Source organism: Strongylocentrotus purpuratus, unplaced genomic scaffold, assembly GCF_000002235.5.
Source record: "Strongylocentrotus purpuratus isolate Spur 01 unplaced genomic scaffold, Spur_5.0 spur5_scaffold_21, whole genome shotgun sequence".
Lineage (NCBI taxonomy): Eukaryota > Metazoa > Echinodermata > Echinoidea > Camarodonta > Strongylocentrotidae > Strongylocentrotus > Strongylocentrotus purpuratus.
Genome location: NW_022145607.1, coordinates 26,201,222 through 26,228,399, shown reverse-complemented (window position 1 = coordinate 26,228,399; position 27,178 = coordinate 26,201,222). Strand labels below are relative to the sequence as shown.

The 27,178-nt window shown below is 37.1% G+C and overlaps 2 protein-coding genes across 2 annotated transcripts; both read right to left on the bottom strand.

Moving 5' to 3' along the window:
* Positions 1-1,773: 1,773 nt before the first annotated feature.
* On the bottom strand, positions 1,774-17,240 carry LOC115927925 (organic cation transporter protein-like). Its single transcript, XM_030994278.1, has 9 exons — positions 17,153-17,240; positions 11,325-11,479; positions 7,575-7,743; positions 6,601-6,739; positions 5,368-5,459; positions 4,812-5,026; positions 3,816-3,924; positions 3,067-3,276; positions 1,774-2,187 (listed from the first exon to the last, which is right to left on the bottom strand). The coding sequence occupies exons 2-9, from the start codon at positions 11,455-11,457 to the stop codon at positions 2,100-2,102; spliced, it is 1,155 nt and encodes a 384-aa protein (XP_030850138.1). The 5' UTR covers positions 11,458-11,479; positions 17,153-17,240; the 3' UTR covers positions 1,774-2,099.
* Positions 16,843-24,561, bottom strand: LOC115928352 (solute carrier family 22 member 5-like). The gene is made up of 2 exons (XM_030995515.1): positions 24,194-24,561; positions 16,843-17,425 (listed from the first exon to the last, which is right to left on the bottom strand). Exons 1-2 carry the CDS (start codon positions 24,344-24,346, stop codon positions 17,129-17,131), a joined length of 450 nt encoding a protein of 149 aa, XP_030851375.1. The 5' UTR covers positions 24,347-24,561; the 3' UTR covers positions 16,843-17,128.
* Between the last annotated feature and the right edge of the window lie 2,617 nt (positions 24,562-27,178).

Genomic DNA, 27,178 nt, shown 5'->3' with positions numbered 1-27,178 from the left:
ACCTAAAGATCCTCCTTAAGATTGTCATGGGGGAAACGTACTCCTAACCCCGGTATCACCGCCCCTGCAGGCATACGTTCTTTCTTACCTTTATTCATTTATCGATTTATTTATACATTCATGCATTTATTAAGTTATAGATTTGTTCATTCATTATTTTCTTCCTTCGCTCTTGTGTTCTTTCTGTGTCTCTTTATCTTTCTATCTCTCGCCCATCTCCTCAATCATTCACTAGTTCACTAATATCCGTAATTATTCAAAGTATAGGCATCCAATATAACTCTTGTAAAAAATCACACTCTGTACAATTTTGTTGTTGACTTTGTACTTCATCATTGCATCATTATTTATACACTAATTTCATTAAGTGATATTGAGATACTTTTGCGTTAGGACAGTCGTTTCGAGAACGTTTGTAATGAACAAAATATGAAAGCGTAAATTTATATTAATTTATACCTTCCAAAAATTAAAAAACAAAAACAGCCCTGGTTAAATCGCTTGTTTCTTTATACAAATGGGTGTATAACAAAGTACATTGCAAGAGAATACAGAAAAATATATGCCAATAATACGTACTGATACACTTCAGCTGACAAGTAAATCATAAATACAAAGGTCAAAATGGTGTTCAATAGCCTTACCATGTAATAGTCGTAATGCTGAAATGTACCAAAATCAATAAAGGTAAAACTTTATTTACGCCATCACCTTTTCCCTCCCTAGGACATTTATATACTCACATGAAATATATGACCATTATCTCAATGTTGAACTAAACTTTAGGTGGGAAAAAAAGAACACTGGCAAAAGCGCATATACACCATATCTCGTAAGGGTCTCTCTCTCTCTCTCTCTCGAGTTTTTAATTTTGGCCAGCGAATAAATCAAGCGAGCAAAATTTTGTTTATCTATAGTAAAACATTTAAGTTTGTCATCGAATAAATTGTCTAAAAAAAAACAAGAAAGTGCACACAGTGACCGAATATATGGTGGTGATTTTCAAAATGTTTTTTTCTTTATAATTCGGTTTGGGGTGGGGGTGCATCCCATCTTCGCCACGTTTTGTATTATCACGATACGTTATACTTTGAACGAGTTTATGATAAATAAGTAATAAATATTATAGTGTCTAACAAAATTGTTTACAGAATACTGCTATTGCTATAAAGGGCCATAACACGTCAGTATAGATAAGAGATTATTGATACCCAAGAGATAGAGAGAGATAAAAAAAAAGAGAGATAGAGAGAGAGAGAGAGATAACGAGAGAGAGAGTGAGAGAGAGTTAGAGAGAGAGATAGAGAGAGAGAGAGAGGAGTGAGAGAGAGAAAAGGAGAGATAATACGTTTTCCCCTTGTCAACAAGGTGGTCGGTCGATCGGTTCTTGTACTGTGGCAATTATGCCATCTTTGTTTGGATTCTACGAGAGTAAACTTTAATTCACAAATTTTTGTTCGGGGAGAAGGACATGAATTCTATGATCTGAAGAGTATTTCCACACTGCTAATCGCTGTGTTTAGCATAGTTTCAGCCTTCCATGTTTTGTTTCAGCCAATGGAAATTATCCAATTTAAAATTCGTATGAATATAATTCTACTGTGGGGGAAAGAAACTGATTTTCATCGAGAGGTTAACAACTCTAGTTAAACAATGTGAGGGAATGGGATCTAAAAATTCATGCAAAGATGGTGTTCCCTCAATAGCAACAGCGTAACAGTGCAATATCAATAGACACAGACAACTGCAAAGACTGTCGAAAAAAACCCTAATACAACTGTTTATGAGCAATTTTGATAAGCTCCTCCGTCATTTATTCAAAATGTGTAAACATTGCAGCCAACATGACAATAACGTATCACATCACCCAAAACATGATATATGTTGGACGCACAATATGATATTGACATTCCCATTACGTTTAATTATCGAATGTGTTTGCTAAATGTTTACAGTACTTCTTCATTCCGATTTATCGTTTTGTACAACGCTTTTTGGCAAAAGTACTTTTTCTAGGGTTATTCAGGTAGATCGTCTCGCACGTCATTCTCCCGTTTGCCGAGGTCATTCTCATCTTGAAAATTAAATAAAGAATTAAATTAATCTATGATGGTGACCTCTTCATCATCCTGGCAGCGAATGTAGACGCCATCTTTACCGGAAAGGGTGTTCTTCTCGTCAGATTCCCTGTGTGAAGATAACAAGATCACAGCGTTACACATATGGGCGATTCAACATTTGCTACTACAACAATAAATTGCTCCGGGATATCAAAGGTGTAGAGGGTTAAGAGTTGAAGTGTGTGTTTTAGGTTTGGTGTAGCGTTATAGGGTAATATACGTTCCTCAGTATAATTATATATGATACTCTACCCCTACCAACATTTTTGAATATTCCTTAATTTTACACTCCATCGAGGACTGGAACATAAATCAAGCGATCTTTAGAGCACTATAAACGATAAAACACACAAACTTCAAGTATCCATCTTCTTCCAAAAGCAAAATAAAAGCAACGATCTAGGACTATGAACGCAAATGTGCACTCCCAATCCCTTCTCGATTGGTTGCTAATGGGACGTTGCGAAATACCATCCAGAAGTAAAGCTTGTTTGATAGGAGTTATATCAAACACGGTTTAAACATAGTCAAATAGATTTGCCCTCTTTTCGGTTTCTTGAGTGATTCTCTTTGTATATAAGTGAATCATAAAATGCAGAACTTATCAACTACTAAAAAAGAAAGTATATCATTTTCTAGAAATAATACACACCAAGATAATCTCATTATTTGTTAAAGATAGAGTGCGCGGCAGTTAAAGAAAAGGAATTAATAATTTGCATTGTCATTGAAATAAGTAATAACAGCGGATGGAGGGAGTTGGGGAGAGGAGGAACAGGGGTGGGGATTGCGGAAGGGGTTGGGGATTGGGAGGCTAGAGGAAGTAGGGGGAGGGAGAAGTGAGATGGAGGGTAGGAGGAGGGAATGAAGCATGCAGGCAGGAGAGAAAGAGAGAAAGTGAGAGATGGGTGTGTGAATAGATTAGCTAGAACAATAGTTTACATACATTCCATAATTTTCGCCTTCTTCGATCGTTTCGGGGAGCTTCTGGCCTAATGTTTCGGGGAGGAAGAGAGTCAGGAGGCCAGCGATCACTGAGACGGACCCGTAGATGACGAGGGGTAGTGGAGTCCAAATCCTGGCCAGTGTGAGTATAAGGGGCGCCAAGATGCCGGCGACACGTGCAAACATCGAGCAGGTTCCCATGGCCACGCTCCTATGTTTCTCAAGGAGATGATGTCATATGAAATGAATATACTTATATCGACGTCTTTTTGAAGTAGCCATATTCATGAAGTTTCCAAATGAATAGAATAAATAAAGTGACTTGAAACCATTTTGAATGTCAAAATTGCCCTTTGGAACCTTCAATTGCTCAAACATCCGAACAGAAAAGTGTTTTTCTCAGTCTACCGTATTAAAAAATCTTAATGGTATCAACATTACTGTCTTATTGTTAGTTGCAATTCCGTGATGTTCCAGGCAATTTTACCTAATTATTTCTTCGAGTTGTAAATAATTTCGGATAAAGCATTAACTGGAATGGTTTGGCTTAGTATACTTATTTATTTATTATCTATTCTTTCATTTATTCATTCATTTATTCAATTATTCATTCATTTTTATTCAATTTTCAATATTTGTTATAATCATTTTATTTTATAATCAGCTGATGTTATTAATATCTTTAACCGTGCCAACGAAATTAATTGAGTACACTATTTTGAAAACCGCGTATATGTACGCAAGCTTTACCTGATATTGGTTGGGTACAGCTCCGCGGTGTAGAGATACAGGATGGCAAAAGATGCCGAAATTCCAAATTTACCAATCATTGCAACTGATGTAAGTGCTGCTCCGGGTGCTATATTATAAACAGAAAGAAAGAAAACAAAAAAGAGGAATAGAAATAAATAAATAAATAAGTTGTTGGAAGTGATCGCTGAAGGGGTATTGGCAGACTTTTGTTCAAGTTCAGATAAATGGGTGAATGAAAAAATGTTGTTAAAATGATATTGTCATCTTTCTTGCAGCTGTTATGTACATATGGTACATACTTATGGGAAAGGGGCGTCGACGTTAATCTATTTTGGTTGTCAACTGCGATAGCATACAATTAGCTGTCCTTATCTTTTAAATACATGAGCTGCCACTGTTTTCACGATTGCTTTGATCGATTCAGATTTGTTGAGGGTAGAGGCAGGGGGAAAAGAGAGAGAGAGAGAGAGAGAGAGAGAGGGGCGGAGAGAGAGAGAGAGAGAGGTAGAGAGGGAGAGAGAGAGAGAGAAATAAAGGGATAGGGCTAGGTAAGGAGGACAGGAGAATGACTGATGTCAGAACCTTAAAGGGATCCGGTAAATTTGTGTCACATTCTGAAACTAAATTCTGGATTTAGCTCATGCTGCAATCATCCTTTAGGTCAGTCAGGAACCCCATGACTTTTACAAGCCAATCGCCTGTCTGATTATCAAGATATTTATGATTGAAATTACAAATTTTGAAAACCGTATGTAAAAGGGTTTTCATAACACTCCAGTCTATTGGGGAAAACGAGTATGGTAAAACCGGTCACTCAAAGATTATTACTTATTTGAGGCACTTCTTGATCATTTTAAGCGCAATTTTGTTAGGTTTCAATATTACACCATATCGCAGACATTGATAATAAGTAGGGCTGTGCATCTCAGATTTAACATTGTTAAACAATCCCTTTAAGCAAAAATTCAATCAATGAAAATGTAATTATCTTACGTATGAAGGTTGTAAAGAGGCAAGCGACGCCGCCGACCAACATGCTCATGCTAAGACTAATCCTTCGTCCAATAAACTTGATCTCTACAGCGACCACAGCAAGAAGGTAAGCGGGGATCTCAACGGCTCCTGACACTGCGAAGGCGACGTAGTCGTTGACACCGAGGTTTGAGGTGTTTAGTGATAGACCGTGGTACACCGTTGCATTCACCATCCTGATGAAGGACAACACGAAGAAGAGAAAACTATGTCAGAAGCCACATAGTAGCCATTGCCCATGTGTTAACGTTGCATCATAATTTATAATTCATAACAAGCGTCAGAATATTTACTACTGCTGTAAAACAGCCATAAAGTGCTTTGTAAACACATAGTAGGCCTATATTGCTAGGCAGCGCTTAATGCAATCGTAGCTAGCAACTGTATCGATACTGATGATAATTACAATAGCAAAAATAATAATGATAATGTAATGTATTACTACTACTAATAACATTCCCTTTTATTCATTTTAAGCCTTAGGCTAAATCAGAAGTTCAAATTAAATGAGACAAACCAGGTAAAGATAAGATTGATGGTTCGTAGTCTCATTCGAGGCTGGCGGAATAAATCAATTCCTGTAGCTCGTCTCTCCTTTGGTGCGGTCTTCTATACGAATAATAAAGATAATAAAAATAATGATGATGCTAATGATAATAATATTGACGATAGTAATGAAAATAATAATCATAAAAATAATATTAACTATAATTGATATTCATTATAATCATAATGATAATACTAATATTATTACTTATAGTAATAATAATTTACACATATCCTAAATGTAACAGAGCATTAGATTGTCTATCTGAAAACCAATATGAATATGTGCAATGTCTGTGGTGACAGAATTGCATGTCATGAGAAAGTGACTAGAAGCAATTCTAAATTCTAATCTCGAATAACAAGCCTACCTATTCTGAGATTCCCTTTTTTCCCCTCTTAGTTTATCAAGCAATTTAAAATATTTTGTCTCTTATTCTAAAACTTAAATGTACTCTGTAAACCTTTTTTATTACAAACGTATTTCGTTACTTGTATAATTTATTTGTTTTATTATGTATTGTTATACTGTATAGTTTATATATTTCATTTAAACTTATGGATATTTGAGTGGAAAAATAAATAACATCAAATCAAGTACTTATTAGGACAAACAGAGATTTAAAAAAAAACGATGAATTACTGGAAATTGTTTTGTTTTCCTCCCTACCACCATTGGAAATTACCAGTCAACTCTTTTACCGGGGAGGGGTGCATTCAAGAGCCGTTCAGTGCCATTGATAAGGAGTGTTTGGCCAACCCGGTTCGAGTTGGACAAAATATGGCGACTACTGCTTTGTTGGGCAAGCACAAAACAAAATAATATACGCCTTGTTGTGACCCAGTGAAACCAAGTTGGCCAAACCCTGTGTATAGAGGGCTCTGGAGTCGTTATGAAAACAAATACATTATTTTTGCGTCGTCTGAATCTTCACTTTGCTTCAAGTTGGCACCACACACAAACACACGCGCGAACACACACAAACCCACCAAACTAATTCTACAGCAAGGGGAACCGCCAAAGTCATTACATATTCTCTTCCTTCTCCTACTGTTCTTTCCTCCATCTGGTGCTCCACCCCCTCCCTTCATCATCTTGCTTGAGAGGATCCGCTTCCCTGTTAATTGATTTCTGCATAATACACTTTTCTCTTTCACAATGCAATCGCATTACCAGAACTGGTCTTTATATTTAAATCCTTACTTGTTCCTTCTTGAAATCACTGCTGAAAAATGGACTTGAAAGGGGCTTGTTGTTCGAGTTGGCAATCTTCACTAGAGCCTTCTCAGCCTCGTCATACTTTCCCATCGATATTTGCCAACGCACTGATTCCGGAAGAAAGCTGACAGGAGAGAAACAAAAAAAACTTGCGTTGTCACAACATGTATAATTTCCTGTGTTTTTGTTTAATATAACCGTGAATCGTTGGCGTCAAAACAAAGGGATTAATGCTCTTCTTCGAACCAATCTTACATCTAATGCAATTATTTAACGTATGCTTGAATATCATGAATTTGAATGCCTTTTAGCATGACATGTGCGCAGCCATTTTCTTGAAAATGTGACGTACCAGTTTAATTTGTACATGTATTATGCACCAAGCTTTAGTGAGAAATCATTTACTATTCAATGAGGAAAAATCATGGCTGAGAAGATAGAAAATATATTTGGTGCAAAATATATAACAGGAGAAAAATCGCAACTAATTCATTAAAAAATATATATAGCAGTTGGCAAATACTTTTCATTCATGAGAAACCTTTACCCAAGAAGAGCACCAACTTGTTTATGTAATTTACGTTTTCAGGCTTTTGTAGTACAAAGGATAATAGGAGGTGAATGAAATGCTTCATCATCCCAAACACACCCAGGAAGGGGTCCTCCATGAGTTTGAATACATTAACCTGATGAACGATTTCACATACTACTGTATATTATTCTTGCTTTTTGCCTCTCTCTATTACTTTGGTGGGGAATCTTGTAGGATTTAATGAATCTCTCAGAATATATAAAGTTTTTTTTTTTTTTTTTTTTTTGGGGGGGGGGGGGGGATGAGGTTCTCTTTGAATCTTGTAATCCAAACCAATTAAACGCTGATGAGAGTTATGAGAATCTAATGCCTGCATAGACACAACACTACAGATATAAAAGAGTAATGACTCTGTAAAACCTCTTACAACATCAAGCCAATGTAGATAAGTGCCGGGGAAACGCAAATTAGTTCTAAAGTCCTCCAGTATGGTACGAAGTAGGCGATGCCCGCGAGGCAAACGTTGCCGAGAGCAAAAGGGATGACGAAGATAATGCCGGTGACGTTACGTTTCGATGGCCCGACAAACTCGGTTCCTAGAGAATAGAGGCAGAAAAAAAGGTTGATATTAGTAGGAGGTATATACAATTGTATATAACACCTCTTATATTCGTTAGGATTGTTAGTTTTTTTCTTTCTGTACATTTCCCTATAAGACCCTATTGAGGCCTAGACACACGTAGGTCATTTGCATAATGTGACGTCATCTAGTGATTAACGAAATGGCATAATACTTAATATACTATATCACGACACTTAATGCGCAGCATATCAACGTATCACTCAACAAATTGAAAATGCTCAAAATTGTCTCAAATTAAGTTTGCATATTTTTAAGGCTATTCTCAACCTTTTCCAAAAAATTTGCGGTCACGCGCATACGCTCGCATTTTCCCGTACGCTGGACTTATGAAAGCTAAAAACCCAGCTTTTACAAATATTTGGATTCCTGATCCTATTCTTGACAATTTTTTTTTTTCTTTATGTGTTTTATTGAACAATAAAAAAAAACAATCACAATATTTTCAAGTTATTATAAAAACATTACAAAAAAGCAGTAAAACGCAGATCAAAACCTCACGAAAAGTAAATTTACACCATTTACAACATTATAAAACAGGATTATAAGACAAACTTCCATTTTTTAAAGTGCAAGGGCAGTTTGTTTTTCTTTTTTGCAATACGATATTCAAGATCTTTATTATAGTCAATGTAAGTTCTGAAACCCTGAAAATTGGGTATTTTACTTTGAAATTTGCATAAATAAATGTAGTATTTTTCACCCTTTTTCATTTTCCAACTATTTGTATTTAATTGTTATTACTCTGTTTCACATATTTAAGTTAATTTTATATGTACATTGTAAATGTTTATAACCTGTTTTTTAGTGTTTTTTACTGAATTTGAAATAAAATGTATCAATCAATCAATCAATAAGAAATAAATACGTCAAAAACATATCCTTTTCATAGCCAAACATTCTTTCAAATATTGAAAAATTCACTACTTTATTAATCTTCTGATTAATAGTTTTAATGGTATCATCCAAAATGGGTTTTACAGTCTGACATTCGATGAAAAGATGTAGGTAAGTCTCGGGTTCATTATCGCAAAATGAACAATTAGGAGAATTCTTTCGTTTAATTTTGAACAAAAAGTTATTTAATGCTATGGCTTTATGAAATAGTTTGAAATAAAATGAACGAATGCGAGTGCTTATAGAACATTTGAAATTATTAATATGAATCTTGTCCCATTCTATAGGGTTAGGGTCAGAAAGTTCTTTCCAGAATGTTAATTTCTTTTCGGGAACATGTGGCTCTAGTATGACATTATAAGCATATTTGGGAACCTTCCTAGCTTGCACAAGTGTATTGATAAAGGCATCAAAGATTACATCATGATTAAGATCTGATGAGACCAACCAATCAGAAGGAACATTTTTCATAAGAAAATTGTATTTCCTCCTATCCCTAGGATTAATATCGTAATCAAGTATCAATTCTTCAAAAAGTTTGCTACCAGGGTGAGGAGGATTAAGCAAATCACTTATAAAAATAATACCTTTATCATTCCAACCCTGATACAAAAAATAATTTTTGGATTTTGAGCTAATATTTTTATTAAACCAAATACATTGACAAGATCTAATTGATGAAAAAGCCATATCAAATTCAGCTTTCACAAAGTTTTCTCTAAAAATGTACCACGTTCGAAGGAAATCAGCTAATTGACTCGAGTATAATTTGTTCAAAATTTGGTCAGGGGCATGAGCCTTTCATAAAATATTCTTTTCTTTATTGAACAGAAAGCTCAATGAATATCCATAGGCTTATATAATTATCGTCTAGTTGCATCTTAACCCAAGACATTTTCTGAGCAATAGCATGTGAATAGGGGTCAATCATTTTTGAACCACATAACGAAAAATCATTACACATGAATTGTCTTTTGACCCTATCATTGCCTCCATTCCATATGAACTTTAATATAACAAATTGTATTCAATGTTTTTAAAAAAGATTTTGGTATCTTAATACATAACACAGAGAACATAAAAGTTGAGGCAACAATAGGGTCTTTACGACACAGATCTTCCTAACTAGGGATAAATTTCTAGGGCGCCAACAATTCAGAGTGTTTTCAATTGACTTAAGTTTTGTCTTATAATTAAGGTCAAATAAACGGTTGGTATTAAAAGAAAAGTGTATTCCCAATGTCTTACACGATTCTTTATTCTATTTTAAACCCGTTTCAGATAATGGTTGTTGTAGAGATCCCCGCTTGGAGCCAAATTTGATAGTACTTTAACTCTTCAGAATGGAAGGTGGCCCCCAGATTTTATTGCATATTCTCAAAGGGCGTGAAAAGAAGATATGATTTCATGCCTCATTTATACTTAACAGAGGTTACGACGTCATCAAATTGCAATTTAAAGTAAGGTTGTATATCTTTAATTACTGACGTCATATTCTCAATGTTCTGTTGTCAGTGTTGTTTCAACTCAATTTTCTTCCGAATTTAGATATGATGTAGCTGAGAATTTGCGCTGTATAAGGACATGTGCATTTTCTATTTATTTAGAGAAGGGGTTCATAGTCAAATCTTAGAATTAAAGGTACAAGTCAACATTTGCCTTAGCACTATGAGCGCTATAGGGGGTGGATGAGAAGGGCTACCACATTCTTCTCAAAGTAGATATTTCTTGATTTTAAAAACTAACTTCATTTTCATTATTGCAAAGGTGAAACTTTGATTGGACAAGTTTATCAAAATTTAATGCTTGGAAACATTCGAGGTAAAGATTATTATCAATTACAAAACGCTTAAATACAGCCCCGGCATAGCAACTGAAGAGCTGTCCGATCGCTGCTGAGAATGGACATGATTTGCACAAGCAGACGATGTCCCATCTTTCGCACACATTTTCAGTGCCTGTTTTGTCATCTTCTCTTCAGTTCTTTTTCTCACTCCACTACCGTTAGGCTAAATGTTCAATCTATTGCCTCACTCTAAACCCCGCGCATGGTATTATTTTGATGAAAAATGCATCGATAAAAAAACGGAATCTGTCGCTTGTAAACAAAATAAGGCGCCATTGTACTTCCAGCTGCATACACCGCGGTAAGTTCGGCGTTTCAAGAGGGAACAAAAGCCGTTCATGCTATTATTCTAGGGTTTTTCAATTTGAAAGTCTTGTTTCTTTTACTGTTAATTAATCCTATATTATGTGTATTTACAAACAACAGAATTTTAGTTATCAAAATCTGTTTCATATAACCTTTTGAATGGTGTGAAATGCCGTTACTTTTATATACACCAAACTCATTATAATTTGAGAAATAATAGCATTGAAATTATTTTCATTCTTTATGGGATGTCGTTTGCTTGGGCAGTATTTGTGCATTATGTGACGTCATTAAAACATCGTTCTTTTTCTGGCGAATCTTTCGTATATCCTAGATGATATGGAGGTGGTTTTTTGTATTTGTATAAATCAACCGATATGTAGCTGACCTTAAACTTGTACGATTACCACATGTTAGCTTACCAGTTTCTAGTGTTACATTATTTGACACATGATGATTTTCTTTGAATGTCCACTTTAATCTCTTACCTACAATGAAGGCGATGATATAAAGAGAGATAGCAGCGTACCCCTGGAAGAACCGCAGGACAGTGAAGACCCACCAGTTGGGTGAGAATGCTATAGCTATCCCCGTGATTAGCCGGACTAACATCAATACCATAAGTATCCACCATCGTCCAACTCTTTAAACATACAAGTATAAAGCAAAAGTTGAAATCTACAAGCAATGATACTATTTGTTAAATGACAACGGCCGTGAGAAAATGATGGCATATGATTACGAAGGCGATTGTGGTTATAATAACGACGACGAAGATAATAAAGAAATATATGAAGATTGTAATGATGACGACAAAATGATGATGAAATTATGATGATGACGATGATGATGGTGGTGTAATGATGATGATGGTTGTGGTGATGGCGATGGTGATGACAATGATAATGATGATGACGAAAATACATGTAGCAATGATGACGAAGGTAACGCTGGAGGCGATGACGATAACGATGAAGATAATGGAAATAATGTAGACTATGCTGCAGATGATTAAAATAACTTTGCCGATCATTGTCATACTTACGGTAATCATTATGATCATGACCTTATGACGTACTTAAGGCAAACGTACCGCCAGGAATGATATGTACATGAAGGCTGATTTCCTTCAGAAAGTACAGATGAAGTATTTTGTGGGATGGCCTTTCAGCTATATACGTTGCAATATTGTGAGAGATTTACATATGTTTCTATATACATGTATGTCTATACAAGTGTGACTTTATATATGTATTGTATATATAATCATATTTGTACACACACACACACTCACACGCAAACACACACTCACACACATTATATATCTTCATGTGGGCGATTTGTTCAACGAAATGTAGGGTGGAAACGATACAACCTGAATTAAAATATACAATGTTGTAAATTTTAGATAATGATGTATATTTTACAGATAATTATCCAATCAAAATTGAGATGTACAAAATTAGGCATTTCGTAAAGGATATATTTAATGGACCACCATAACTGCAAAATTAAAACCCCTCAAATATAATAGGATAATGACCGTTAAATTACAGCACCACAGCACCACGAAAACCCCGAACCCAAACCGCAACAAGCTAAACAAGGACATGCATGACGGATCCCCTTTAAATCTATTGATTACATATCCGCCAATGTTTCGTTGATGATTGAACCAGCCAGGAAACCTGCCGTAGAAAACTGATTGGGATATTTGAGTCTGATCTTCCATTCCACATACCAGGTCAAACTAAAGCAATAGTAACATCTTATGTATAATGAACAACCAAAGGAAGAAAATGAGAAAGAATGATGTGTACATAAAGTACAATGAACTGATGTCTGTTGCACACGAAGCGTTTTTTTTTTTTTTTTTTTTTTTACTAACGTAGGACTGCGTCAGTGACTACAGTGGTCTTTTATAAACTGCTATCATATTTTAAAAAACAAGCGTGAAACGAACAGTGCAAAAACTGAGTTGAATTACTGGCGCAAGCAATCATCACCTTATAGGCTTATTGATTGATTAGCGTAGGTATTAACGCAACCTAAAAGTTGCCTCCGTCTGGCCAATTTTGAGTGCTTCTTGTCTCACAATCGCTACTGTAATGCCGTAGACAGTACAGCCAGCGACGTGCAGGGTGATGGATAGTTGTAGATGCCTTGAGAGTTATGGGAGATCAAGTTGGATGATACATGGCTAGCTCTAACTAGTAAGTAGGGTATAACCTGCCTTACTAGAGCACCTGTTAATGATGTTCTAGCTGGTCTTGTACCTTAAATTGTTAGAGAACGGTGCAGCAAGATCAGGCTTTTTTTTCGCGGTAGGGCTAGTTCGTAGTTTAAGGTGTTTGCTGTTTCATCATGCCATTCTCTTGATGCTCGCGACAGCTCAACTGAACCATCACCCGAATAACATAGGGTGTGTAGCCTTCCTACAGATCTATAACATATAGAACTTAAGGGCGGATGAGCTCATATGGAGCCAACGGCCATGGAAGAGTTTGGTACCTCACTATGTATATTACCATTGACATTGTCTGCAACATCATGAAGTACACACAGAAAGAAAAACGAGATAAAAGCCTGACTGGTCCCCGAACAATTAGTTCTGCTGTAAATAGCATTCGGGAAGAGTTGCTGCCTTTTGCAAATAATGTACATTATAATGACCAACCTATAGTTCAAAATTGAGCATTTCTCCAAGACAAACCAAACAAATGAAACGCACAGAGAAATCAAGCATTTTAAGAAGAAGAAAAACAAGGCAGCAAGCGGATGTATCAAGAACAAAGATGAAACACCTTCCCTCTTTGAAAAGGATGATATTAAACAAAGATGGGAAGAACATATCCAAGACCTATTTTGATGATGATAGAGGTCCAGAACTTCCAATCACTGAAAGCGAGGGTCCAAGTATACTGGAACCAGAAGTTAAACAAGCTCTGCATTCACTGGGAACTTCTAAATCTGAAGGGCCAGATGGGATAATACGGGAAGAAAATGTGGCCTTAAAAGAATTTGGGGTGAACATTTGACTAGTATTTGCCAAATGATATACAATCGCTGTCGTTACAGACAATCCTTTGTACCGAATGTCATTCATATGTTTAATGCTAATGTTAAACGATGACCCTATTGGTGATGAATCAACCCTTTGAAGGCCAAACAGTTATATATTTTCCTTGTAATTCTAACACCTGCCAATTGACCCCCTGCTCAATCTTGCCTTTGCTCTGTTTTTACGCATAATTTATCATAAAGCCGTTTTTTTTAAATGTGCAACATAATGGACCGGTTTCATAGTGTGTTTGGGTTGGGTGAGTGAGTCTTTAATTTGTTGGGGTGTCTGGATGCGGGTGGCTCCATTCACCGTTGGGAGTGGTTGTGTTTCGATGGGCGGTGTGAGTTGCGTGCGTTGGTTGTTGCTAGGTAAGGCGAGCTCTAATGTATTGCCAGCCTGGTAGCGGATATCGTGTGCAATTCGCATTTTGCCTGCTGGGATACGATTGTTCCTGGCGGGTGGGTGGAGTCAGTCGCGTCCGCGCGCTTCGCGGGGACCTGCGCATCCGACGTGGACACGTTGCGAAACTTGTCTATTAATTTTCAGATAGATAGTAAACAATTTATCTATAGGTGTCGTGTACTACTCGTTCCCCTTCCTTTTCCTTTTTCCCCTCCCTCTATTTATATCCTCTTCTCTCCTTTACGTCCTCCACCGTGTCCACCTTCCGTTCCTATCTATCTCTCTCTCTTTCTCCATATCTCTCTCTCTATCTCTCTCTCTCTCTCTCTCGATCTCTCCCCCTCCCTCTTTGCCTCTCTCTTCAGCTGTCAGCTCTCAGCTGTCATCAAAATTAACAATGGAATTACAGGTTACACAAAAATCAAAAGAGGAGTACGTCAGGGAAGCGTAATGTCCCCATCTCTGTTCAACTTGTGCACAGAGTTGGTATTCAGGGAAATTTCAGATATGAAAGGTGTAGTATTGGGGGTGTAAATATTAATAATTTACGTTATGCCGATGACATTGTACTTTGCGCAGAAAATGAAGCAGATTTACAACATGTATTGGGTATTGTAAAAGTCAAAAGTGAAGAGTTTGGTCCAAGCATGAATGTCAAGAAAACTAAGTCAATGATTTTTAGTAGAATAGAGAATAAGCCTAGAATATGTTTAAAACTCGATGGACATATCATTGAGCAGGTCAGTAATTACATCTACTTAGGACATGATGATGCCAGATGCGAAGCAGAAATAAAAAGAAGAATAGAAATTGCTCGGAATACGTTTCTGGCAATGAAAGGATTATTCACAAATAGAAAGGTGAAATTTGCGCTTAGGTTGAGACTAGTAAACTGTTATGTATGGTCCGTCCTGTTGTATGGAGCAGAAACATGGACAATAAGCAAAGCCATGGAAAATAGAATAACATCTTTAGAAATGTGGATTTACAGAAGAATGATGAAAATATCCTGGAAACGAATGAAAACCAACAAAAAGATATTGCACATGGTAGGGGGTAAACAAATTGCACTAGTAGGATTAGTTAAGGAGAGTAAAATCAAATACTTTGGTCATATTAAAATGCCCCAAAGCCTCTTAAAGGATGTATTAAAAGGAAAAGTGGAAGAAAGTAGACCGAGAGGGGGACCCAGAATCAATTGGGAAGAGAATGTCAAGAACTGGAGTGGACTAAAACTGCAAGGGTGCACCAGAATGACAGAGGATAGAGTGAAATGTAGAGATGTTGCAATCAACCTCCGAACCGGGAGAAGATACTTAAATAGCTAGATAGAAAAGCTGCCTCGGGTACAATGGACACAACACACTTTAAATAATAAGCTCGTTTTAGCTCACATATCGGCCAGTACTCCGTTGATGATAGAACCGGCTAAATACCCGGCGTAGAATACCGATTGGGATACTTGGGTTTGATCTTCTGCTCCGCACACTAGGTCATACTATTTAAAGATTAAACAAGAGGAAGAGGCAGGAAGGGGAGAAGGGATGCGAAAAGAGTGAGAGTGAGAGAGAGAGAGAGAGAGGAAACTGAAAAAGGGAGGATGGAGACAGACAGAGACAAAAATGGGGCAACGCCCAAGCATTCGAATGAGATTGTATCGAGATAATGGAAAAGATTTGTGGGATAATAAGACAGATAGATACACGTTGAATGATTAGTGTTGTTAGTATTCCATTAAGGTTTCATTACAATTAGCATCACTATATAAGTAGACATAGTATGATATTTTACATGCCAAATATACACCTATTTGATCTATGTTAAGACAAAAATTTAAAACTTTCGTTACAGAGAGGTAGAGAAAAGAGTGGTTTTTATTGTTATTAATTGTTAATAAAGAAATTGAAATCAATAATGGACAGTGGTAGAGTTTTAAAAGGAATTACTAATGCAAAAATAATGCAAACTGATGATTATATAGTAACAAATAGTAATAGGCAAATTAATAGTAGTATTCCTTTGTACGGGTATACATTTGATACGAGTTTAAAATCTATTCGAAATAATGGACGACCAAATATAAACCCCAAATGATTAACATTTGTTATAGTGCTGTAAAATTATATGACCTGCCCTGAGTCTGGAATGAGATCAAAGTCCTGGTATCCATGTAATACAATTTCTTTGAAATAAATAAAGGATGAAACAACGCACTTAAAGATAAAGACCAGTATTGGAAACGCCCCAATTTTAAAAAATACAAATGGAAGCTCTTATTGCCAATCATGTGACAGAATATGTTATGACTAATACATGATGATAACATTTTTGCCGGGAAACCACCTACTAATTGATATATTTGGTAAATTAGTTTATCTATTGGCCTGTGAGAGATAAACGCACGTGTCGCGCACGTGTGCGTAGTCCCATATACATCTTTCTGTGTACAGTGCTTGTAACTTTACGAAGACAAGGCCATATTTCTTATCATTTTGATGATTCCAGAACCTTACAGTACACACCAATACTTATATGCTAGATGATCAACCTTTTCTGATCGATTCCACAACGTTTCTTTCACAATGCAAACGCATGACCATAACTGGTCTTTATCTTTAATGTACCATGTAGGGTTATAAATATAAACAGGACGTGTTAGATATGTTAGAGAGGAAAAAATCTTCAAACATTCTGTTGAAACAAAATATTGAGCAAAGTTAATTTTAAGGGACATCATTTATAATTGAGAAGATGCCGCTGTAAAAATAATCTTACAAGTATACTCCCCTCTCTTACATTCAGTTTGCCTATTGTCCGCGTTTGGGTTTATATATTAGGGAAGTAGCTTACATCCGTTATTATGGACGATTTGTATTGACTTTTGTCGTACACCCATCCGCTGTCGCATTCCATGACTTGCGATGTCGGCCAGCCGGGGTCGTGGAACGGGTCGATTTCCGGATCGAATGCCTCCCCAGACACGTTGTATTTCACGCATTGCTCAAAGACGAGTTGGTGGTCGCTCGTGTAGTTGGCAGGGATGCTTGCGTTCTTCATGGCGAGCATGCATGTTTCTTCGCTGAGACCGGTGGCGCTGCAGTCGAAATCGTCCCATTGCGGCACCTGGTATCGGATGAAAGGATTAGTTACTTATTTCGAGAAAAATATAAAAACGAATTGAGTAAAAACTAACAACACACAAACAAACTAATAAACAAACAAATATATAAAAAATATCGATTGGTAGAATTCAGGGATTACAACAAACCATGTAAGCTAGCGTGCATAAGAAATTGTTATTGATGTACATGTAAATACTGCCACAGGTACACCCAACGTAATTTCTTATTAATTTGTAATGCTGATTCTATTCACTTTCCTTCCTTGTACAATGGTACTTTGTTCATAGGCTAGTCCAGATCTGATTTAACAGCTCGCAAACTTCCAGTTGCGGATGATTTAAACGAATATAAAACTGTTAAAAAAACATGACATCAATGATAATAACAATTGCCAAATTGTGTGAAATGCTATTAGTAATAAATTAGGATTTGCAAGGATGTCGATAGTGAATTTGATTGTTAAATGCGTATCTCGAATGACAACTTTAACAAATATTTACCCAACGTAAGAATAAATCTATTTCTAAGCCTTTGTTTGCCTCCAAACTTCAAAAAATTGTGCAAAAAGAAGACTATAACGTATCAGAAATATATAAAAAATCCAAGCTTATACCGGAAATAAGTGTATATTCAAATGAGAAATAATGTCACCTGTGCAATACGTAAATGCATGAGGGATTATTACTGTAAATCATTTGAGGATGTTCAAATAATACTGAAGCAACTTAGAAAATCATACATTAATTACTTTCTTCAGTTCATGGAAAGGTACAAGTCGATTTTTATTGAAAAACATGGAATATGTGTCTATGACGGTCAAGAAGTAGTTAATACTTGCAATGAATATTTTAGTAGAATTGCATCTGAAATTGAAAGTACTTTACCTGATACTTCTACACATTTTTCTAATTTTCTACCTGGTCAAGATAATTCTGAAACTATGTTTATTAATCTTATTAAACCTTTTGAAATTCTAGAAATTTTTCATGAAGCAGTCAAAGTCCCAGATACGATGGTCTTCAAATTGGTTGAATTGATAATGTCTATGTGATGTAGTGGCGTACAATTTTTCCATTTGTTCTTATACACAAAAGGATTAAAATTTCAACTTTTCATAAATGTATGACTCGGGATGGTCTGTTCTTTTTATTTTGAGTAGTGCCCCAAAGGTGAAGGCACTTGGCAGAAAAACAGAATAAGTGATATTTGTGTACGCGACAAACGAGAGAGTAATATCTGTCAGTACGTCACAATCCATAGACAAAATTGCCGATTTGAGATTCGCACAGTTGTAGTGATCTCATATTTCAAACACGTATAACTTTCTTAATATTGGTCCAATTTATTTCAAACTTTCGCTATTCTGTTTCTGTGATTGTTATGCTCTCATTCAAATTAACTTATTCTAACGCCCACGCCACGCCGTCTTCTATTATAATGAAATAATAAAATCGAGCTCCGAGTGAAATCAGGTTTTTGTATTGGTCCGCTAGCTATATGACTTCCACTCAGGGGTGGGGTTAGCCTCAAATAAACCACTGTATCAGTGTATGATATTATATTATTAAAATATAAAATACAAAGAGACAAATCCAGAAATAAAGTGCTTGGACACGATTTAGATTAAGATGTCACTTGGCAATTATTTAATTAATATGAATGACAAATCTCATCCATCAAATCAGAATAATAGAAATAATACAACTTATATATAAATGTTGCAATAAATATAATTGCAAAGTATTCTTAAGAGTTAAAGGGGGACTTAATTCTTACTTAATTAGTTACAGTCTAATGGGGAAGGGGAAGGGATAGGTTAATGGAAATGAAGTTAGTAATTATGGCCACTTAGCTCGCTGATATTTCGATCGAGGACTATCATCTTTAATATGTCTGTACACGTCTGGTTTGTGTCATGGATTACTGCTATCGTGATAACTATACTTATATCGCCCAAATGTTATTGTTATGGTCATGGAAACCGGATTTCATATGAACCCAAGTTCATGTATGAGCTCAACACAGTGGATTCTCCGGGGTTCCAACCGCCTGATTTACCGGCCTGGGTGCCCCTGCGAGGAGACCAAGATGAAAACGTCAGTTGTGCACCGAACCATAGCCGACGTAAACGAGGGAAGAAAGGTGGCGTTAGACAACGCGTGCGTCGCCGTGGCAACAAGCCCCCATTACCGACTATCACTATGGCGAATCTCAGATCTATTCCTAACAAAATCGATGAGATAAGAGGCCTAGCAGGATACAATTGTGATTTTAGGGAGTCTTGTTTATTATGCTTCACCGAAACATGGCTCACTCCATCTATCCCGAGCGACGCTATCGACATCGACGGTTTTCAGCTCATCCGATTGGATAGATCACAGGCAACGACACAGAAGTCGAAAGGCGGCGGGGTATGTATCTACATGAATGAAAAGTGGTGTAGAAACTTTACTATCAGATCTCAAGTATGCGAACGAAATATTGAACTTCTATGTATATCATTCCGGCCATTCTATCTCCCACGTGAATTCGGACAAGACCATATCCTGCTTGTATATGTCCCTCCCGATGGAGATGCAGAGAGCGCATCAGCTACGATTGCGGACACGGTCAACTCCCTAGCAACGGCATCCCCTGACGCACCAATCATGGTGTTAGGGGACTTCAACCACTGTCGCCTGGAGAATACCCTACCGAACTATCATCAAGTTGTCGACTGCGCAACACGAGGAAACAACGTCCTGAATCGATGTTACTGCTCTATACGGGACGCTTATAAGGCAAACGTACGTCATAGTATTGGCAAGTCAGATCACCTTACCGTGCATCTTTTACCAAAATATAGGCAATTGATCAAAAGGGAGAAGGTTCAGATAAAGAAAATCAAAGTGTGGGACAAAGTTGCGTCTGAAAACCTTCAGACATGTTATGACATCACAGATTGGGATCTACTTATTTCTAGCGCTTCAAACTTGGATGAAGCAGTCGAAATTGTCAACGGTTATATCTTGTTCTGTAAAGATTTACACATTAAGGATAAAGAAATAAAGGTTTTCCCAAACCAAAAACCATGGGTCAGGAAGAATTTGAAGGATTTGTTTGTGCAAAGAAACAGAGCTTTCTCACGCCAGAATGATGATGAACTCAGGGACATTAATCTTAGCATTCAGAAAGAAATTGTTGATGTGAAAGGAAAATATAGAGAACAATTAGAGAGTAAATTCAGATCTAATAATCCACGTGAAGGTTGGAAGTGTATGCAAACGATGACAGGTTATAAAAAGAAGCAGAAATCTCCACCAGTGTCAGAATCTAGCTCTGTTTATGATACAGCCAATGAATTTAATACGTTTTATGCAAGATTTGATGACAAATGTTTTGATGCCGAAAGTAATAGGATTGTAAATACTTTGAAACAGTTCAATGATACACCCACTGTATGTCAGTACAATGATGTTGTCAGGTACTTCAAAAAGACTAATCCAAGAAAATCTATGGGACCGGACAGTATCTGTAGGAAAGTACTCAAAACATGTGCCTGGCAATTAGCCACCCCTTTTGTCACTCTTTTCCAAGAATCTCTGAACCAAAACCATGTCCCATTGTGCTGGAAATCATCGACAATAATACCAGCAGCCAAAACACCCCAAGCATCTGAACCCAATGACTATCGGCCAATATCCCTCACCTCATTGGTGATGAAATGTTTTGAACGCATTATTCTTCAGAAGCACATTCTCCCACAGATACTGCCTGAAATAGATCCTCTACAATTTGCCTACCAACCACGCAAATCTGTTAATGATGCTGTGTTATTGTTAATTCACTTGGTTGCACAGCATATTGACACATTGGGTCGTTATGTTCGTACAACATTCGTCGATTTTTCATCGGCTTTCAACACAATACAGCCCCATCTCTTGATGAATAAGCTTACCGCTATGAATGTAAAACCCTCTCTAATACTCTGGTTTCATGATTTTCTAACAGGCAGAATTCAAAGGGTAAAATTGCATAATGTTCTGTCTGATTACGTTACTACGAGTACAGGTTCCCCCCAGGGTTGTGTGCTGTCAGCACCATTATTTATCATGTATACAAACGATTGTATCTCGTCAAATGATAATGTCTCAGTTGTCAAATATGCTGATGACACAGCTATCATTGGCATGATCAAAGGCAACGATGAACGCCAATATCGGGAGGAGCTATTCTTGTTTGAGAATTGGTGTGAAGAAAATTTCTTGGTACTAAACATAGCTAAAACGAAAGAGATGACTTTCGATTTTCGTACAAACAAAGGTCAAGCAAATAAAATCATGCTTAAAGGAGAGGATATACAGAGTGTCAAGAGTTTTAAGTACCTTGGTACAATAATTGATAACGAACTCTCATGGAAAGACCAATGCCAATCTCTGTATGCAAAGGCTCAACAACGAATGTACTTCCTACGAAAACTGAATTCGTTCCATGTAGACAGAACCATTCTGATGTTATTCTACAAGTCAGTAATAGAAAGTGTAATGCTTTTTAGTTGTGCGGTTTGGTACGGTGGGTGCAGAAAGGATAACCTTAAGAAACTGCAGAGAATATCCAATCATGCTAGCAAGATGACTGGCGAAGTGACAGATCTGAAACAGGAATGCGTGTGTACAATACTGAAACAGGTATCCCAGATTTTGGAAAATGCTACCCTAATGCGATCGGGGAAGCGGTACAGATCAATGAAGGCTCGAACCTCACGATTCCTTAATTCCTTTGTCCCGCTTTCCATTCGTAAATACAATGAACAACTCCAGTCAATTTGAATAAGCCTGTATCTTGCCACTTCGCTAGTCATCAATTTGCATTGTACCCTTTCCTTTCCTTTCCTTTTCAACCGAATGTACCAGTATCACGAGCAAATAAATAATTAATACCCTATGATGCCATATGTTATTCCAAGTTGTAGTTATATACCGTTTAATTTATGAAGGAAAGAAAGAAGAAAGGATTCAGCTATAAAACCGTGACAAAGAATGATACATGCAATAAATACTGTTGATGATGATGATAATAATAATAATAATAATAATAATAGTAACAATAATAATTATGATAACGATAATAATGATGATGATAATAATGATAACAATAATAATAATAAAATATAACAACAATACTACTTCCAAATTCTACGCAATCGTACATTTTCAATAGTGTTGGAAGTCCTTTTATTTATCTATTTTTACTTTTCTTATATAATTCCACTATGTAAAAACGACTTAATGTTTTCATATGAATTTGTCATTGTACATGTTTCCATATGAATTTGTCATTGTACATGTTTCCATATGAATTTGTAATTTGTCATTGTACATTTGCTACTGTATATTATCTATTCGCGTATATTATTTTCTATTTTCTATTGTTCATGTGCCTATGTAACGCCAACAAATGAATTTCCAAATGGACCAATAAAATTAATCTGAATGAATCTGAATCTGACTTGGAACGGGATGCGACTGGGACGAACTTGGACGAGACTTGGAGGAACTTGACTTGAAGGAACTTGACTTGGCGGGAACAAAGCTGGGCAGGATATGACAGGAACGAAGCTGGACTTGACTTGGCGGGACTGGAACTTGACGGGTATGCGGGAACGAAGCTGGACGTGATTTCGGACTAAACTGGATACAGTTCTTTTATAATGTGGAACAGACACTTTCCCAAATGACTTGAGCTGGAGTTGACATTGAGTTGACTTTAAAATACGGAAGGTGTATTTCAGAATTTGCTCAACCTCTCGAACTCGCTAAACTGTTGCTCGCTGATATTTCTCCAAAGTCCAAATCTTGAAGTATGTTATATATTTGATCTTGGAGCACTGATGAGTTAGAGGTGGGTGAGAAGGAGAAAGGTTCCGGTGGGGACGTTCCAGGTGGGGATTTCCAAGTGAGGGGGTTCCAAGTGAGGACTTCATGCAAGGGATGGGGTTTTATACCTAATTACATATTCACAATCTCGATTCCGAGATCTCCTCCTACAAAATATTCTTACCCTAAACTTCACTATTTCATTATAATTACAGTAGGTGACTGGGCGGGCATAACACTTGATGGACACTCGAACAGTCGTCCTGAACAATTTATCCCAACATTCTGATTGGGCAAAAGTAAAAATAAGGGGAAGGAGTAGAAAATACAAAGGCTCATTGGACAGTTGGGTATATCCCTGCTACTACTTCCTGCGATGACTTAACTCCTTTTCCAAGAAAACAAATGCTTTGTCTACCAGCCCAAACTGGTATTCTCAGAGGCAGAGGGACAATTTATATGTTTGCTTATAATCAAAGATTGTCAACATGAACTTCCTCTCTCTGTGTTTCTAATCCTGGGGTAAATAAATAAGTCTTAACAGGAAGGTGTTTTAAAAGTTCTGGGAACACTGGTTGAATAGGGGCTTTGTCTACTATAGGTCATGTAACTTTTCTATGCGAACAGATTTAATCCTATCTTTTCCTTCATGTGAATGGACCTAAACTCCAATAACATAAAGGGCATTCTCATTATCTACAAACATCCTATTCTGGGAATATTTGGACAAGTGGAAATGAACAGGTTTCATCTTACTATAGTTTGTTGACCTCCAGTAGAGAGGATGATGAAATAGGAGAGAGAGAGAGAGAGAGGGGGGGGGGCGGGTTATCTGGTTTAAAAGGGGGATATCTCTACTTCGCTACATTATTATAAGGTTGGGTTGCCCTTTAAAAATTAACATCAATACTCACCGCACACCAGTGGTCCACGGATGCGGCTAGGAAAACGACGATCATTGATTGCCATGAAGCGGTGAAACCAATCATACAGACAATGGCGAAAACCTTCTTCTGATAAGGCCCGAACTCGCCGATCTGCACCAAAATATCATCCAGCCTAATCATGATTGACGATGGGGATTAAGTCAGTAATGAACACGACACAAATTTGTCTTCAAAGAAGAATCCAGAAAATAAAGTACAGTGACAACGTTGTAGGGTGGCGATCCGTTGTAACAGAGAGTTGTAGGCTTACTATATTCCTGCAGTAATTTGCGAAATGAACATGAACAAGTTCATGAAGTTTCTTTACAGTGATTTGAAATTGCGTTACCTCTTCTGGCATAGTGCCAAGCTCCAGAAGGACGCATGGACTTTGTTGCGCTACAATAACGTCCTTCTAGTTCTCATTTCACTTTTATTGAACAACTGAACCATTTAAAATATTTGTGGATTTACCGTTTATAGTATTGACTAATGTCGTTTTGCGACCCAATAACGCGATAAATTATTAATGCAAAAAATGGCTTAAACGAACCGCCCCTTTTCAGGTTCAACAAGCATTCTATGAAGCTAATAATTATGAGCTTAGCAACATACAAACGAGAATGTAATCGGGTTTATAATAGTGGCCTTAGGGGCAGGTACCTAATTATGCTAACGTTGCGATGAAAATAAAGGGCCGGCGGTTGAAGTGATTCAATGGGGACGCCTACTCCCTTAAACGTGATCAAGGAGTCCTCGTCCAGACGTTTAGAGAACCCTGGGAAAAAAAATCGCCAACAAATAATCCGAATAATTATTTGAATCTGTGCGTAAACCTTATTACAAGTAAAAACAAAAGTATGAATACTAAGATCAGAGAACTTAGTGCTCTCGAGTATGCAAAGTAGTGTATCGGGACCCCTGCCCCCTTCGAAAACTACCTCCTAGGGCAACCAACCTCTAGTACGACTTCACCCCGAGACGACTACCCCCGGGACAACTACCCCCGGGACAACTACCCCCGGACAACTAACATCCAGACACAGTAGCGGATTCAGTGGGGAGGATGGGGCCAGGGAACCCGCCCCCCCCCCCCCCCCTGGGGAAAAAAACGTGTAAAAACACGTGATTTTTAACTTTTTTTTTTGGTGGGGGGTGCAATTTTTCAAATTTTCGGGAGCAAAAAAAAAGAGGAAAAGTTGGGCCCCCTCCCCTAAGAAATCCTGGATCCGCGCCTGCCCAGACAACTACCCCCTAGGATAACTACCCACTGGACAATTACCCCCTAGGACAGTTGTCCGGGGTAAGTTGTCCTAGAGGATGGTTGTCGTAGGGGGTAGTTGTCTGGGGTTAGTTGTCCGGGGGTAGTTGTCTGGGGGATAGTTGTCCTAGGGGGTAGTTGTCTAGAGGTAGATGTCCAGGGGTAGTTGCCCCGCAGGGTAGTCGTCTTAAAGGGTGGTTGCGCTAGGGGGTACTTGTCCTAAGGGGTAGTTGACTAGAGGTGGTTATCCGGGGGTGGATGTCCATAAATTAATATGTTCAAATGACCCTTACATCCTACCTTACTACACGTCAACTTTTTATATCCATAATTACCTAACGATGAAGCTCTAAAAACAACAATGACCTACTTCACCAAAATATTACCTAAAGATCCTCCTTAGGATTGCCGTGGGGGAAACATACTCCTAACCCCGGTATCACCGCCCCTGCAGGCATACGTTCTTTCTTACCTTTATTAATTTATCGATTCATTTATACATTCATGCATTTATTAAGTTATAGACTCGTTCATTCATTCATTATTTTCTTCCTTCGCTCTTGTGTTCTTTCTGTGTCTCTTTATCTTTCCATCTCTCGCCTATCTCCTCAATCATTCACTAGTTTACTAATATCCGCCTTTTCCTCTATACTCATACTCTTTCTTAAACGACAACGTAGTTATTCAAAGTATAGGCATCCAATATAACTCTTGTAAAAAATCACACTCTGTACAATTTTGTTGTTGACTTTGTACTTCATCAATACATCATTATTTATAAACTAATTTCATTAAGTGATATTGAGATAATTTTGCGTTAGGACAGTCGTTTCGAGAACGTTTGTAATGAACAAAATATGAAAGCGTAAATTTATAATAATTTATACCTTCCAAATTTAAAAAACAAAAACAGCCCTGGTTAAATCGCTTGTTTTTTTATACAAATGGGTGTATAAAAAAGTACATTGCAAGAGAATACAGAAAAATATATGCCAATAATATGTACTGATACACTTGAGCTTTATACAAGTTAATTATAAATACAAAGGTCAAAATGGTGTTTAATAGGCTTACCATGTAATAGTCGTAATGCTGAAATGTACCAAAATCAATAAAGGTAAAACTTTATTTACGCCATCACCTTTTCCCTCCCAAGGACATTTATATACTCACATGAAATATATGACCATTATCTCAATGTTGAACTAAACTTTAGGAAAAGAAAACACTTGCAAAAGCGCATAGGTCATATCTCGTAAGGGTCTCTCTCTCTCTCTCTCTCTCTCTCTCTCTCTCTCGAGTTTTTAAATTTGGCCAGCGAATAAATCAAGCGAGCAAAATTGTGTTTATCTATAGTAAAACATTTAAGTTTGTCATCGAATAATTTTGTCTACAAAATAACAAGAAAGTGCACACAGTGACCGAATATATAGTGGTGATTTCCCAATTTTTTTGTTTTTCTTTATAATTCGGTTTGGGGTGGGGGTGCATTCCATCTTCCCTACGTTTTGTATTATTACGATACGTTATACTTTTAAAGGTAATACAAAGTTTTGGGAAATTTTGAAAATTGGGTGGATAGTGATTCTTTACCATTTTGATACATTTGGATACCCCTGTGGATGCATTATAAACACTAGAAAAATTAGCCCCTAAAACACTTCTGCTCTCGAGAAAAATTGAATATAAAAATTTACCGGTGCTCCCGGTAA